The 12,875-nt window shown below is 40.2% G+C and overlaps 3 protein-coding genes across 6 annotated transcripts in view; 1 reads left to right on the forward strand and 2 right to left on the reverse strand.

Annotated features, from left to right (window-relative positions):
- The window catches only part of LOC143424226 (uncharacterized), an 89,128-nt gene that overhangs the window by 12,128 nt on the left and 64,125 nt on the right, over positions 1-12,875 (forward strand). The window lies entirely within an intron of this gene.
- Positions 4,954-8,311, reverse strand: LOC143424266 (uncharacterized). Its single transcript, XM_076896228.1, has 3 exons — positions 7,926-8,311; positions 7,236-7,379; positions 4,954-6,028 (listed from the first exon to the last, which is right to left on the reverse strand). Exons 1-3 carry the CDS (start codon positions 7,977-7,979, stop codon positions 5,732-5,734), a joined length of 495 nt encoding a protein of 164 aa, XP_076752343.1. The 5' UTR covers positions 7,980-8,311; the 3' UTR covers positions 4,954-5,731.
- Positions 10,293-11,361, reverse strand: LOC143424260 (acylphosphatase-1). Its single transcript, XM_076896221.1, has 4 exons — positions 11,147-11,361; positions 11,066-11,082; positions 10,601-10,710; positions 10,293-10,519 (listed from the first exon to the last, which is right to left on the reverse strand). The coding sequence occupies exons 1-4, from the start codon at positions 11,286-11,288 to the stop codon at positions 10,405-10,407; spliced, it is 384 nt and encodes a 127-aa protein (XP_076752336.1). The 5' UTR covers positions 11,289-11,361; the 3' UTR covers positions 10,293-10,404.

Genomic DNA, 12,875 nt, shown 5'->3' on the forward strand with positions numbered 1-12,875 from the left:
TATACTTTAAAGCGGGGAATTTCAGAGTTATATTCAATTTCGAAGTTGATAATATGGCACGAGATATTTTGTAAGTTTTATTGGGTTTCAATTTCATGTTCAAGATACCTTTGTTTTAAGGAATAGTAACAAATTAAATAGAAGGATTAATTTTTGAAAATTCCAGGAAACTGATATCGATTAGCGGTGAAAGCAAAAATTGAACATTATCATAACATGTGCCACTAATGATGCAACGTAAATTTCTTAAGAATTGAAAAGAGCTAGCAAAATTTAAAGTGATTTGTAAATAACTTAAATTCAATACGTAGTCCTTAGCATGATATCGTTTTCGAGAGACCGGTCTTTCGAAAACGTTACCAAGTGCCCAGGTCCACCCCGTGGAGGTGACTACGCAGGGACCCATCCCTAGAATAATCCCTAATCCCATCCACCCTCCATTACATTCGTGTGTTCTCGGTACAGAAGGTACCGAGGACTGACTCTACTTGAATTAGAAAAACCGAGATCCATAATACATTCTCCAAAACCTAAGATAGGTTTTAGAGATTGCAGTATGGACTTTCGCGAAAGGGATGACGAGGAATGCCATTTTCTTACCAGAAGTGAAATTTTTAAAGTTATTCTACAAACACTTTAGACAAATTAAAGTGTTTCTAAAAAAAAGTTCTACGATACGATACTCCAAATTCTATTACTCTATTGTAAGAAAAATTGAGAAGAATTTTAGTAAAAATGGAAGCAAAATCAAGTTAAACTAAAGTTAAGAGAAGAAACTAATTTGGAAGAATGGAGATAAAATTCGCGACGCGACCGAAACGAACAAGTACCAATAAACCTGCGTTACATTCTCGCGAGAGCATTCTACCCGATGGTTCAGCACTAGCAACTAGGTGAACCGTACCCGACGCGAATCGCGAACAAGTTTATGCCACGTCTTACACTCGAAACAATTGATACCACGCTCTCCCCAATGGTGAATGCGGGTACCATCAAGAATTCAGCAAGACTTAGCATTAGGACGCATTGCCCAACGACAAGAACGAACTTCGCAGACCGCCCCAAGTCGTCTTACAGCAGGTCCGAAGACCCCAGCGACACGGGGTAGGAGCTACTCGGAACGAACTCGCGTGAGCGCGTCCAATGTACTAAGCCTATACCCAAGTCGAGTACCCAACGGGCGTACCAATCGACAAGGGCTGCGAAATCTCAATGGGCACCGAAAACCACATCAGTTTGATTGAGCATCGACTATTTCGCTGCGTGACGATGGAAGACGAAATCTCGAGCGACTAGAGAAAAAAAAGAACTGCGTGAAGCGATTTCACGCAGCAGAAAATAAGAATGCTCAAGGGAGTATGTAACGCATTTTCATCGGTACTGACTAATCGCGAACCGATTTATACAAGAACAATGTGTTCTGTATTAATAAACATGCGGTAACGGATTGATAGAAATGGCTCTCTCACTTTGGATAAGAAAATGTATTCCTTTACAATTATGTTACAAAGGAGAAGAAGGGATTAGGGGTGTTACATACAATATATATATATAATATAATATATAAAATATAATATAATACATAAAAATAATTCTAACTACAATCCCTCGGCGATCCATCGGCGATCCAACGGCGATCCATCGGCGTTCCATCGGCGATCCAGCGGCGAAAACCTAAACTTAACTTAACTTAAACTCTAGCTTAAGTAACTATACAATTTACAATTTAGTACAAAGTTCGCAATTAACTCAACGTTAGAACTACCCGCAATAAAAGTATTTTAATTTCATGCGATCAAAGTAGAATGATAGTTATGCGAAAAAGTAAAAATACCCGAAAGGGAAAGCAAAGAATAGAAAATAAAAAGTGAGAGGAAAATTTAAGTTGATGCGATATTATAGAAAATTCTAAAAATTATTGTATAAGATCTATATAAGACAATCAGTTTAAATGCTTTGGTAGTTCTAGCGTCGAATTTACATCTGTACTTAAGTCTAGCACGTAGTCCTTAGCTTGATACCGTTTTCGAGAGACCGGTCTCTGGAAAACGGTACCAAGGGCCCAGGCCCACCCCGTGGAGGTGACTACGCAGGGACCCAATAGAATCACACTCAAACTTAACACCGACTTAATTTAATAAAGTTAAAGGAAGCATTTTAATAATTCACTCATCAACCGGTGAATCAATGTCCAACGTCTGACGTTGACGGTCAAAGGTCCAGCATTTAGCTTCTGCGATCCGCGGTCCACGGCCCAAGGTCCAACATTCATCATCCAACATAAAAAATCCAACAGGCCTTCATTTTTCACACTTCCAACCTTGACCCTCGCTTTACTATGTCCGAGCGTCAAAAGAGTACAAAAATCCCTTGCAGGGCCTTATATACACGTGCTCCCTACTCTTGCTACGCTCCCCACGCTCTCCCACTCTTCCCACGTTCCCTACTCTTCCCACAGGCGCTCCCTTACTCCCACCTTTACCACCGCAACCATAATTTATTAATTTTCATATTTTTATTGTAAATTTATGCTCTCAGCAATTTATTGCAATAACACATACAACTATTTATGGATTTTATACAAATGGAAGTTGTATTTAATGAAACTTGAATATTCTGAACGAAACTCTGTTGCTGAATTAAATCTTTATCAAGATTGAACTGATATCGAATATATCTTATCCTCTGAAGATATCGAAATATTGAATTATCTGCCTTGATGCATTGACACATTTAATTTCCGCACAGTTACTTTACCGTTACTTTTTACTTTAATTTTAAACTATGTTCGATTTCGATTGCAATCTAATCAGAGTCTAATTAACTAAGGAATGTTGATAGAAAATTACGGTGAAAAATATGGTTAACAAGGTAGAAACGTAATTTCCGAAGCACTTGAAAAATTTGTATTGCTTGTTAAGCAAAAAGTACTTTATTCTTGCAAAGCTTGTATGTACATATTTACATTCTGAGGTTTTTTTGACAAACGTGATTCCATGATGAATTAATTGTGCAATAACATTTGCGTAACGCCATTTGCATGCGAATAAATGGCATCGTCTATGCCAATATCTTGTACAAATCAGGCTACAGTAATTCGTTTCTCAATCGTCGTCCGAAACTCACTTTCTATACACATTTGTTCACACTGTCTAAGATGCGTTAAAAGATGTACAAATTTAGTTGGGTCATCGAGTCACAATGCTATCGAATCTTCATGTTCCAATCAAAGGAAAGTAGATCACTGCCCAGAGAATGAGAAGAACCAGTAGGATAATCATGAGTTTGGAACGGAAGTTATCCCATCCGACCAGAATGTACTTCTGTCTTCTCTGATCGTTCTCCACTATGGAAGACTGGAATGCAACAAAAACTGTGATAAAAAACCAATGAGATAAATGTTTTATAGTCACGATTATTTGGTTTCTTACATCGTCGTCGATGTCTTCGTCATCCCTTAACCTAAGGGTGCTTAAATTCTGCTGCATTTGCGTAGCTTTACTTTGACTATTCTTTGCTTTACTCTGAACAGGCTTAGAGATGATTTTTTTATTATGTTGCGGCGACTTAGATGTTCCAGGCCGATCGAAAGGTGTCAGTTTAATGGCCACGGTATTCCTTATTTCTCCTGGTCTGCTGGACTCTTTTATCTTCGGGTCTGTGGCTCCTTTCTTCGTTGGCTCATTCACTGCTGCATTTTCGTTCGTCACGTCTTGTGTAGATAAGCAATTTTTGTTATTAAAAGCATCGCTAAGATAAAAAATTCGCGGTATGTTTGTAGTTTGCGCGAGATAGTCGTAAGAAAACAAACTTCCACGGGATGTTAATTAAAAAAAGGTGGTAAAAATTCCTCGTTGATGAATCTCTCCTGTTTTCGACTTACCTTTTTCGGAAACATTCTGCTGCGAATCTCTGTCTCGAACACCTCGGACGTGGGATAAAAAATTCTCCAAATATCGCGCAATCGTTCTTTCCTCTTGTCGCTTCAGATTGTCGGCTAGATATCCTCTTGGAAGTACCACAGGACTCGGTTAGAAGTCGATACGACAGCCGACAATACCAACGGTCAGCCGACGAACTTTATTCCTGATTGTCGTACGACACCAGTCAGTCTATCTCTTGTGCTATCAAAACATTTCAGAGGGTAGAAAAGAGAAGAAAGTAGATTAGATAATATACAACACAATCTTACCATTAGTCACTAGTGCAGTTATACAGAATTCATTAATATATAAAACTAACTCTAATTTGCATCGCTGCTCTGACGTCGAAACGTATTAGCGTTAACAAATACAGATGTTACGATCGCATAAACGAAAGGTTCTAGGAAAGACGATTAAACAAGGAACAGGTTCGTTGATCTCTAGCGGCAAATAAAGGTTTCGAACAACTCGTACCTTCGTAAACATCATTACTTGAGAGCCTGCGGATGTCATATGACTCAGATGCCAAGGAACGAGCACCAACCGTTGCTATCAAGGCTAATTGACTCAGGTGTTGAACACAGCCTCGATATCATCTGGCATTAACGGTGTATATCGTCCTTCTTCACTTTTTTCGTCGCTAAAAGTCCTCTCGTCGTGTTCCGATGGCGTTCGTCCCAGTCAATTCGTTCGCAAACATACGGATTCTCCTGTCAGAACGTCATATATTCGCAGATAACTTCGAGCAGAATTCTCGATAATTACCACATACATCATTTTTGACAAGGAACGATTATCTGTTTGCGTATAGAGTTTACGAAAGGCCAATAAACTGTTTATAACGTCGATGAAATAATTAGACCTCGAATTAGCTCGTACATGTATTTTTATTAAAATTGATAAAACATCAATTTCCATGCTACTTGATCGAGTTACGAAAAAGAACGGTACGCGTGCATTCAAATCAATAATTACGTAGATAAGATTTAAATTCTGTCCAGCGGGAAAGAAGATAAAGTGATCGTAGAAATCATTTGTATGTTAATCACGTTTTATTCGCTTCTGTACAAATACTTGGTAAAAAATTGGCAATACTCGGTATCCGAATACAACCTATCGAGTATCTCGTGTATATCAGTAGAAACGTACAATCACGATTTTATAGTAATCGTCGAGCATTCGATTAAAGGAATATCCAATTCGAACGAACATTACAGGGACTAGCATTATTCCGATTTTATCGTTTCGTACAACGCTTTCGTGCGTTCTTATACAAGTTTCTATCATTTTCTACATCGAATTGGTCAACACTGGGTATTTATTTGCCGTTCGACCAACGAAATCGAAAGTGCAAACAGAAGTCACGAGGCATAATCTTACACAATTCCTACACTCACAATTTACAAATGTCTAAACCTTTCAGTCCGCAAAAAATGGTACACGCTTCTTAAATTTTCCCTCGTTTGTTGAGCAAACTACTTACAAAGTTCTTCGTCGAATATTTACGATTTTTTAGCATACAGTTAATTATTAGCTTGCAAAGGACGGATTCATCGATGGGAAAAATTCACTGAAAAATACTATCATTGATAAAACACTTGTTCTACTCCAAATTTTGAACAATGTGGACGCTGTTCGTCCTCTTCCTCCTCGGTTATGCCTCTAATATTTTCTCGCGTGCAAAGATCGTACTTTCTCCGTCACTCCCCCCGCCTAACGACGATAAAAAAGAAAAAAATAGCCCGAATTTCTCCTCGTTCATTTCCAATGGCCCGTGCAACTCGACATTTGTATAGTCTCGAAACGTTTCACAAGATTCGGTATTGAGCGAGGAACGTGTAGACGATCACCCAGAGGACCAAAGCGACGATCACAGAGATCAGGAAGACTGTCTTTAGAAAGTGCCACGGACTTTCCATCCGCGACTCGGCGCGGCTGCCCCAGCTCTTGCAGCCACCATTTCTGCACGGCGTGCTTCCGGGCTGCACAGGCGTCGACGTCGCGACGCTGCTCATTGCCGGCGTCACCTTCACCTCATCAAGTTCGGTTTCATCCGCACTTTGAACCTCTGTCTTCGTCAACTCGAACCTCGACGAATTCTCCATCTGGAAATTGAGATCGGCAACAGATTAGAGATTAATTTGAACACGCATTGGAAGATCCGATCGAGAAAAGAGTCGACGAACTTGCTCGTCGAACATATGGCACACGTACATGCGTTCATTAGTTTACGATGTTTAGCGGCGAAATAAACTGAGAACGCTCTGTTCGACTGTGTTAGGATACGACGAAATGAAAGGAGGATTAAGCGTGTGTAGCACGAGTTAGACAAGATCGGGAACGATTATGCAAACGGATAAATTTTTCCGATTATTTCTATGAATACCTTGTCCTCTGTTAATGTATTTCGATAGCGATAGTATATCGACGATTTCGATAGCAGAACTAGAATCGAGGGTCGCGATTGTAAAACGACGGAAGAGAGTCGAGTGACCAGTTTATTAGATCTTTAAATGTAGAAAACAGTTTTTAAAGAACGGTATTATAATGTGGTTTCGAATCCGGGGCACAAACGCAGGTCAAACCAGACCTACGACCGCAATTTCCTATTTTGTCAAAGGAGTGGCATCAAAAAACAGTTTGCTCGTCGATTTGGAACACAGTGGAATATTTTTATCCACGCGTAACGGTCCGGCAGAGAGACATGCTAATCGTGCCTGGGGCTTTACCTTTCGAATAAGATTGAGGGGAAAAAAAAAGAGGCGAGCTGGAGAACGAAAATTCAACGACGCTTATAATCATTCAGCGTGGGCTGGTGCCGCGAGTTGAATTCCTAATAATTCCGCACGGGAATGAAATGCAGCCAGCCTGGCGATGCAGCCACTCTAAATTATCGATTATTTCGCAATGGTGCACGATTGTGCGGAGGAACGCGTGCATTGCGTTTCCAATAAATCTTAATGGCAATCTACGGCATTCCGTGGCTCCTCAAGGTTGACGGTCCTTTATAAAATACAGAGAAGAGAAAAGAAAATCGAGGAAAGGACACGATAACTTGTACGCAATTTACAATAGACCTTGACACGATTGTTTGTCGAGGAAAAGGAAAGAAATAGAGGTCCGCGAAAGACTGGAAGCCTTCTCTTCTTAAGGTGAAAGTTACGTGAGCTAGTAGGAAAGTATAGAAGAAATTTGAAGTAAACAGCATTGATCGCTGTAAATCATGGTTGTATCGAAGGCCACAGGTGAACGAACTGTAATCTCCGAAAGGTGAAGGGAAATAGATTGTACAGGGTGAGAGGGGGGCATTACGTGCTTCTCTGGAATCCGAATCTTGGGAGGGAACAGGTCTCTCTCGGGCTTTGGCTTCGACCCGTACACCAACCCCATCATGCTGGTGACCTGGTTCAGGTACGGGTAATCCCATATGGATCCAGGGGATGGAACAACTACCATCTGTCAACGATATTATTAGATAAACAGCCGAATTTCGAAAGCACTTCCTGTTACGCGCACGCGATGCGAACTTTCTACCAGTCGTTTCAAATGGGTATCGCAAATGGCACTTGTTGCGAGTCACTCGCTGGTATTTTTAAAGGAAATCTAATCGGTATAATCGTCGATCATAGAGTGAAAATGCACTTTCCGTAACGAGTATTATGAAACATATTTTTTAAAACGGTTTCATACCGCGATAGTAGCTTTCACTTGATTCTACTGCAAACGAAGCGGGAAATGCAGTATGGTTTTTTATGTATGACATGGAAGGTCGTTTCGGAATTGATCGGGTCAACGATTCATGAACTCTGTCTGATGTTATCACGAGGGTCGATTCTGATAGTATGCCTGCGTGAATAGGTCACGCTGCAATTTATTCCATGGACCCTAGGCGTTCATTACGTGGTAAAACTTGAATCAAAATTTACGGGGACATAAAATACCTCGTCGCGTGACCAGTAAAAGAAAAAAAAGAAAAACTTCTCGATAAGATCATCCACTTACATTATCAAACGCGTATTCATATTTTCTGATATGACGATTCCCGTCGTTGTTCATATTTGTTTAAGTCAACTAACGGTGCCGAGCATATTTCTACTCGTGAATCACAGAGTAACCGATGGTAATTCGACTCGATCGTGTTGTCAAACCTTAACTGACCAACATCTAATCCCTCGTGGACGAACACGCGGTATATGGACGCACAAGCCGTTCTGAACGAGAAATATCCTACTTTACTCGCGTGCGACACCGTAGAAACTGACCAGTTACGTTCAGCGGAGGCTACTATCAGACTTTATCAATCCCGACCCCTGATCTTTCATTATCAAGCCACTACTCCTGTGCGAATATTGTCCAAACACTCCTAATCGTGATTGAAATCGTCCGAAGGAAGCTCGACGTCCTTCTTTCCTCACTGTGCCATTATATTTTACACGATCCTAAGTAACACGATAAAATTTCAGATAACAGCAGATAACACGAGTCAAATAATGTTCCGTAATTCAAACTTCTGGTCTCCATCATTTATTAATAATAATCAGTCGTTACCTTTGAAAAAATTAACACTTTGTATATTTTCTTACTTAAGGTGACGTTCGAAAATTTGTGGACCGTCGGGGTGGACAGACGCGAAGTCGGAAGGATCGAAAGATAGAATTTTACGAGAGTGATTATGTGAGTAAATGCGCAACAGGTAGAGGATGCATCAGTGGTGATGATAAGTATGCACGTGTACCTTACGTAATCTAGCAAGACTCATGTTTTCAACAAGTAGTCACGAAATTGTTGAAGGTAGTCGACGAGATATTGAGAAGCGATCGATCACATTGAAATTTAACCTAAAGAGAACTCGTCACGCGAGAACGAACTAGCGTGAACCAGTTGAAGTTCGTCGAAGAATAATCTTTTTTCTTTATTCAACCATTGATCGATTTCGTAGTTTTTCGATTGGGGTCATTTGGGGTTCGACGAACCCGCGCGACTAATTAAAAAATGGAATTCGATAAAAGGTGAAAGTACGAAGAGGTCCGCGTCTGAAAGAATCGACGAATGAAAGTAAGCGTGTAGCTGGCTTTTCAAAGAGGCTCAAGGCTGCCACTCAAATTACGAACGAGTACGCTTATCGGTGTGCGAATGTATACATTGTTTGTATCGATATGCTTACCTCGAGTATGTCGCGAGAAGAGATAAAATAATAATAATAATTCCTGCATATATATGCATGCATTTTGAAATATGGAATGTATACGTTTCCAAACATTAAAACAAACACGAATTCTGTCATTATATACTTTAAAGAAGACAAGATACACATTATGAATATTTAGTCAATCCCGACATTTCCGTTTCTATAAACCTAATTAACAAGTCTTGTTGTTACTATTCAAAGAAAAACCAGCTAAAAATAGGTCGTGATTATTCAAATCAAGGGTGACCAGTTCTCATAAAATATACGTAATCCTCACCTGCTGCGGATGCCAAGTATGCTGAAAAACTTTTTTAAAGCATCTCATGTTGCCTGCGACATTTCCTTAATTTATCACCAGCCGCATTATCAGGAGGATACAATCATCTGAATATTACCGGTCTATTCTGCTTAATCCACTTTGCAATTCAAGAATCGCTCTTAACGCGAGCATTCTTCCCCGTAGTCATGTCACTCACTTTGTTATTGATATGTATGAAATAACACTAAAATGTCACGATGAATATTCTTCTTGTAGTCACTTCACTTTTACGTTTAAATTACGATCGTTTTCCCCATGACACCTGCTCGATTTGTTAATCGTTGAGTCGTCTACTCTGATCGCGAGATAAATTGATCGTAATCGAAACGAAAGAATCCCGGGGGAGTCGTGCGTTGGTAAGGTGCAGTTGCATTTGTACGAGTGCTCGGCAAGGCGAAAGTTTTGAAGCGTACGCGATGGTGCGCGTTGAACAACTAATGAAGTTTCTGTCGATAGTAGTACAAGTTGCACGAGCTACGTCGGCCGTTGAAGCCTATTCACGGACACGCTCGCCGCTTATGATTATGCCAGGAAATGGCCAAATTACTTAACTATGTTTTTTCTTTTTTTTTTCAGATAACGTACAGCGATACCGAGTTGACAGTAAATTATTCAAAGTGTATTTTGTCACAATCGCTCGAGTGCCACGACAGTAGAAAAGTACGCAGTTAACAAATTGCGTTTAAGCAATACAGTAAGTAGCATACGAGTGTTTTTCTTTACATACGCGTGAACCTGATTCCCTTAATGTGATGTTGGGTTGAGACATCAATGGTATTTGACATTTGTAAGTATCATAAATCTGTTCTGTATGGAAGTCTCAATATAACGGACTAACATACTGTAACTATATAAGTAACAAGTTTTATTTTAACTCAGAATCAGAAGCAGGTACATCATATAAATACAATTTGAAATAAATAATAATACTACGGAAGAAATAAATAGATAATTTGGAATAATGATAGGTGGATCTATTTCTTGATTTCAAAGCCGTCTAATGTCGGTTGAGAGATTTCTTTCTCGTTTCGGAACTCCGCCTTGTCTATAGCCGATTGTGGACTTCCGGTGTATCGAAGCCAATTCTTCCTGCAATACAAAAGTGCATTGAATTACGTTGGACAACCCAACAATAGATTTACCAACAAATTTCTTGCATCTTAAACTCACATTGTTTCCACTTTTTCTTTCTCTCCTTCGAGGCGTCCAACAACTGTACCTTTATCGGTGTTCATACACCATCCTTTTAAACCTAATTCGTTGCCACGTTTCTGGGTATACTAGATTAATGAAAGCGATGCTTTTCTGAATTATTTTGCATCACTTATGTATAGAAAACTAATTTACCGATTTACATATATAATTACAGGTATATAAATGCATATTATTTTCACAAACTGTAATAGGCTAAACTCTTTCTTTCTCTTATTTGTTTCTTTTAGAATTAGAAAAGTTTTACAGATATATTTGAGTTTAAATTTAAGATACCGATGAATGTCGATAACTAAACAGTAACTCTTTCATCTGGTAGATGTCGTTTTCGTACCAAGTTAGACGTAAAACGGACAGCTCACTGCTTCGTAATTTGCATTAATTAACAAATGTTAGTGAGTGCGTGAGAAAGTATATACTTACCTTCCTAAAGAAGACACCTATAAAGAAGAAAAGCCCAAGATTAGTATCGTTTTAATATTGTAATAGGAGAATGGTGCTTACCTTGTACTCTTCCGTACACCTCGAAGTCAACACTGATCAACTTTGACATTGTTGGATTGGTATTTTCCAATGTTATTCCTGATATAAATGTTGATACAACCAGAAAACAGAGAACGATTTTAAGGCACTGGTTGGTTAACATTCGATCATTATTCGGAGAAAAATGTGAATGTGCGTATGTTGTTTCGTGAAATCGTAAACGACTAGGTGTCGCTAGTCGAGATCCTGTCAGCTGTTCCTACAGTTAACCGGTATATCCTTGGAAATCGCTCTTGACGCATTTTAGACTTAATCTATCATAAACTTAATTCGTATCTTAACCGCGATTTATATATAGACATCATTAGAGTATTTGTCATACTTCTTATGCGCTTATCAGTTTCAATCTACATTGGATAAAAAAAAAAAAGTTGTAATGCACATGCATATTAAACGATGCCAATATTTGAATACATAACACTACAAAAGAAACGTAAGAAAAACTGGTAATTGATGCATGATAATTAATCGAGTTAATCATTGAGAAATACTCGTAACAGAAAGGAATCATTTACATGTCGCGATGAGCAATTTGCTAGAATTTGAAAATCAAATTTTATCCGCACGTACCACCTATCAGTGGAATCGCGGTCATGTATCTGCGCCGGTATTGGTCGATGTTCCGAAGCGCGCGCACGAACGTAGCTGCAAAAAAGTCGCGAAGTATAGAGGCGTATAAGTCGTCCCCACCGCGGTTATCGCAGCCAGTCTGAGGCAACAGCTAATACGTGCTGGATGTGTTTACGTGCTCTTCCTCATCTGTGCACGCGATTATCGTTTCGAATACATAAGGAAAGCCGGCAATCGATCGATCGTATTATCGGTACACGCTACGTATCACGTTCTACGTATGCCTGTGGCCCTGTCGGTCTTTTAAAACCTTTTCAACCCTAGCACTGCTCCGTTCACACGATTCTGCGCTATGGTAGACAGATCGGTTGTACTCGAATGCACATCACCTCAATAACAACATGCGCAAAGTTTGATCAACTAAATCGTTCTATTTACGCGAAGTCTTCGATCGTTCGCCCGCCTCGAGAGAAACGTCAACCCTGCACACGCGGTAATCTATACGTTGTGTACGATCGCGCGAATTACCAGTCCGGCGCGTCAGTCGATGAGGTTAGGGTGGCGTATTTACGCAACGAAAATTCCTGTCGTCGGCACGGCGTACGGGCACGCGATGCGGCTCTGACAGCTCCTTCTGTCCTCCTTGCTATATCGTTGGTCACACGTCACACGGGCGAACATTGTGTGCAGTGCTTAAGGGCAAAGCCGGATTTCTTCGTCGTCGTCGTCGTCGGCGGCGATTTTGACAGCGCATCGTTCGAAGTGAGGTTAATTCGGGAGGTGGTGCCGTTGCGCGTGTGCGTGGTGTGCACGGTGGAACAACACGACGATAAAACGATGACGGCGATGATAGTATCTGTTGCGGAACTGTCGAACATTTTCTTCGTACTCGCAGTCTCAATATGCTTCTGCGGAGTCTTCTTGTTTATCATCAGGTATTTATACCAGCGCGTGTGTGCCTCGTTTTTCCTTCGGCTGCACGTATCGCTCGAACATGCTACGCAGTTCTAAGTTATGAATGCACATTATTCTGCACGTACTTTAAGAAATTCTTTCGCGGATTGTTTAGCACTGTCGTTTTTATTTGAACGCCTCTGGCGGAGGGAAATATTTACTCCTT

Source organism: Xylocopa sonorina, chromosome 6 (assembly GCF_050948175.1).
Source record: "Xylocopa sonorina isolate GNS202 chromosome 6, iyXylSono1_principal, whole genome shotgun sequence".
Lineage (NCBI taxonomy): Eukaryota > Metazoa > Arthropoda > Insecta > Hymenoptera > Apidae > Xylocopa > Xylocopa sonorina.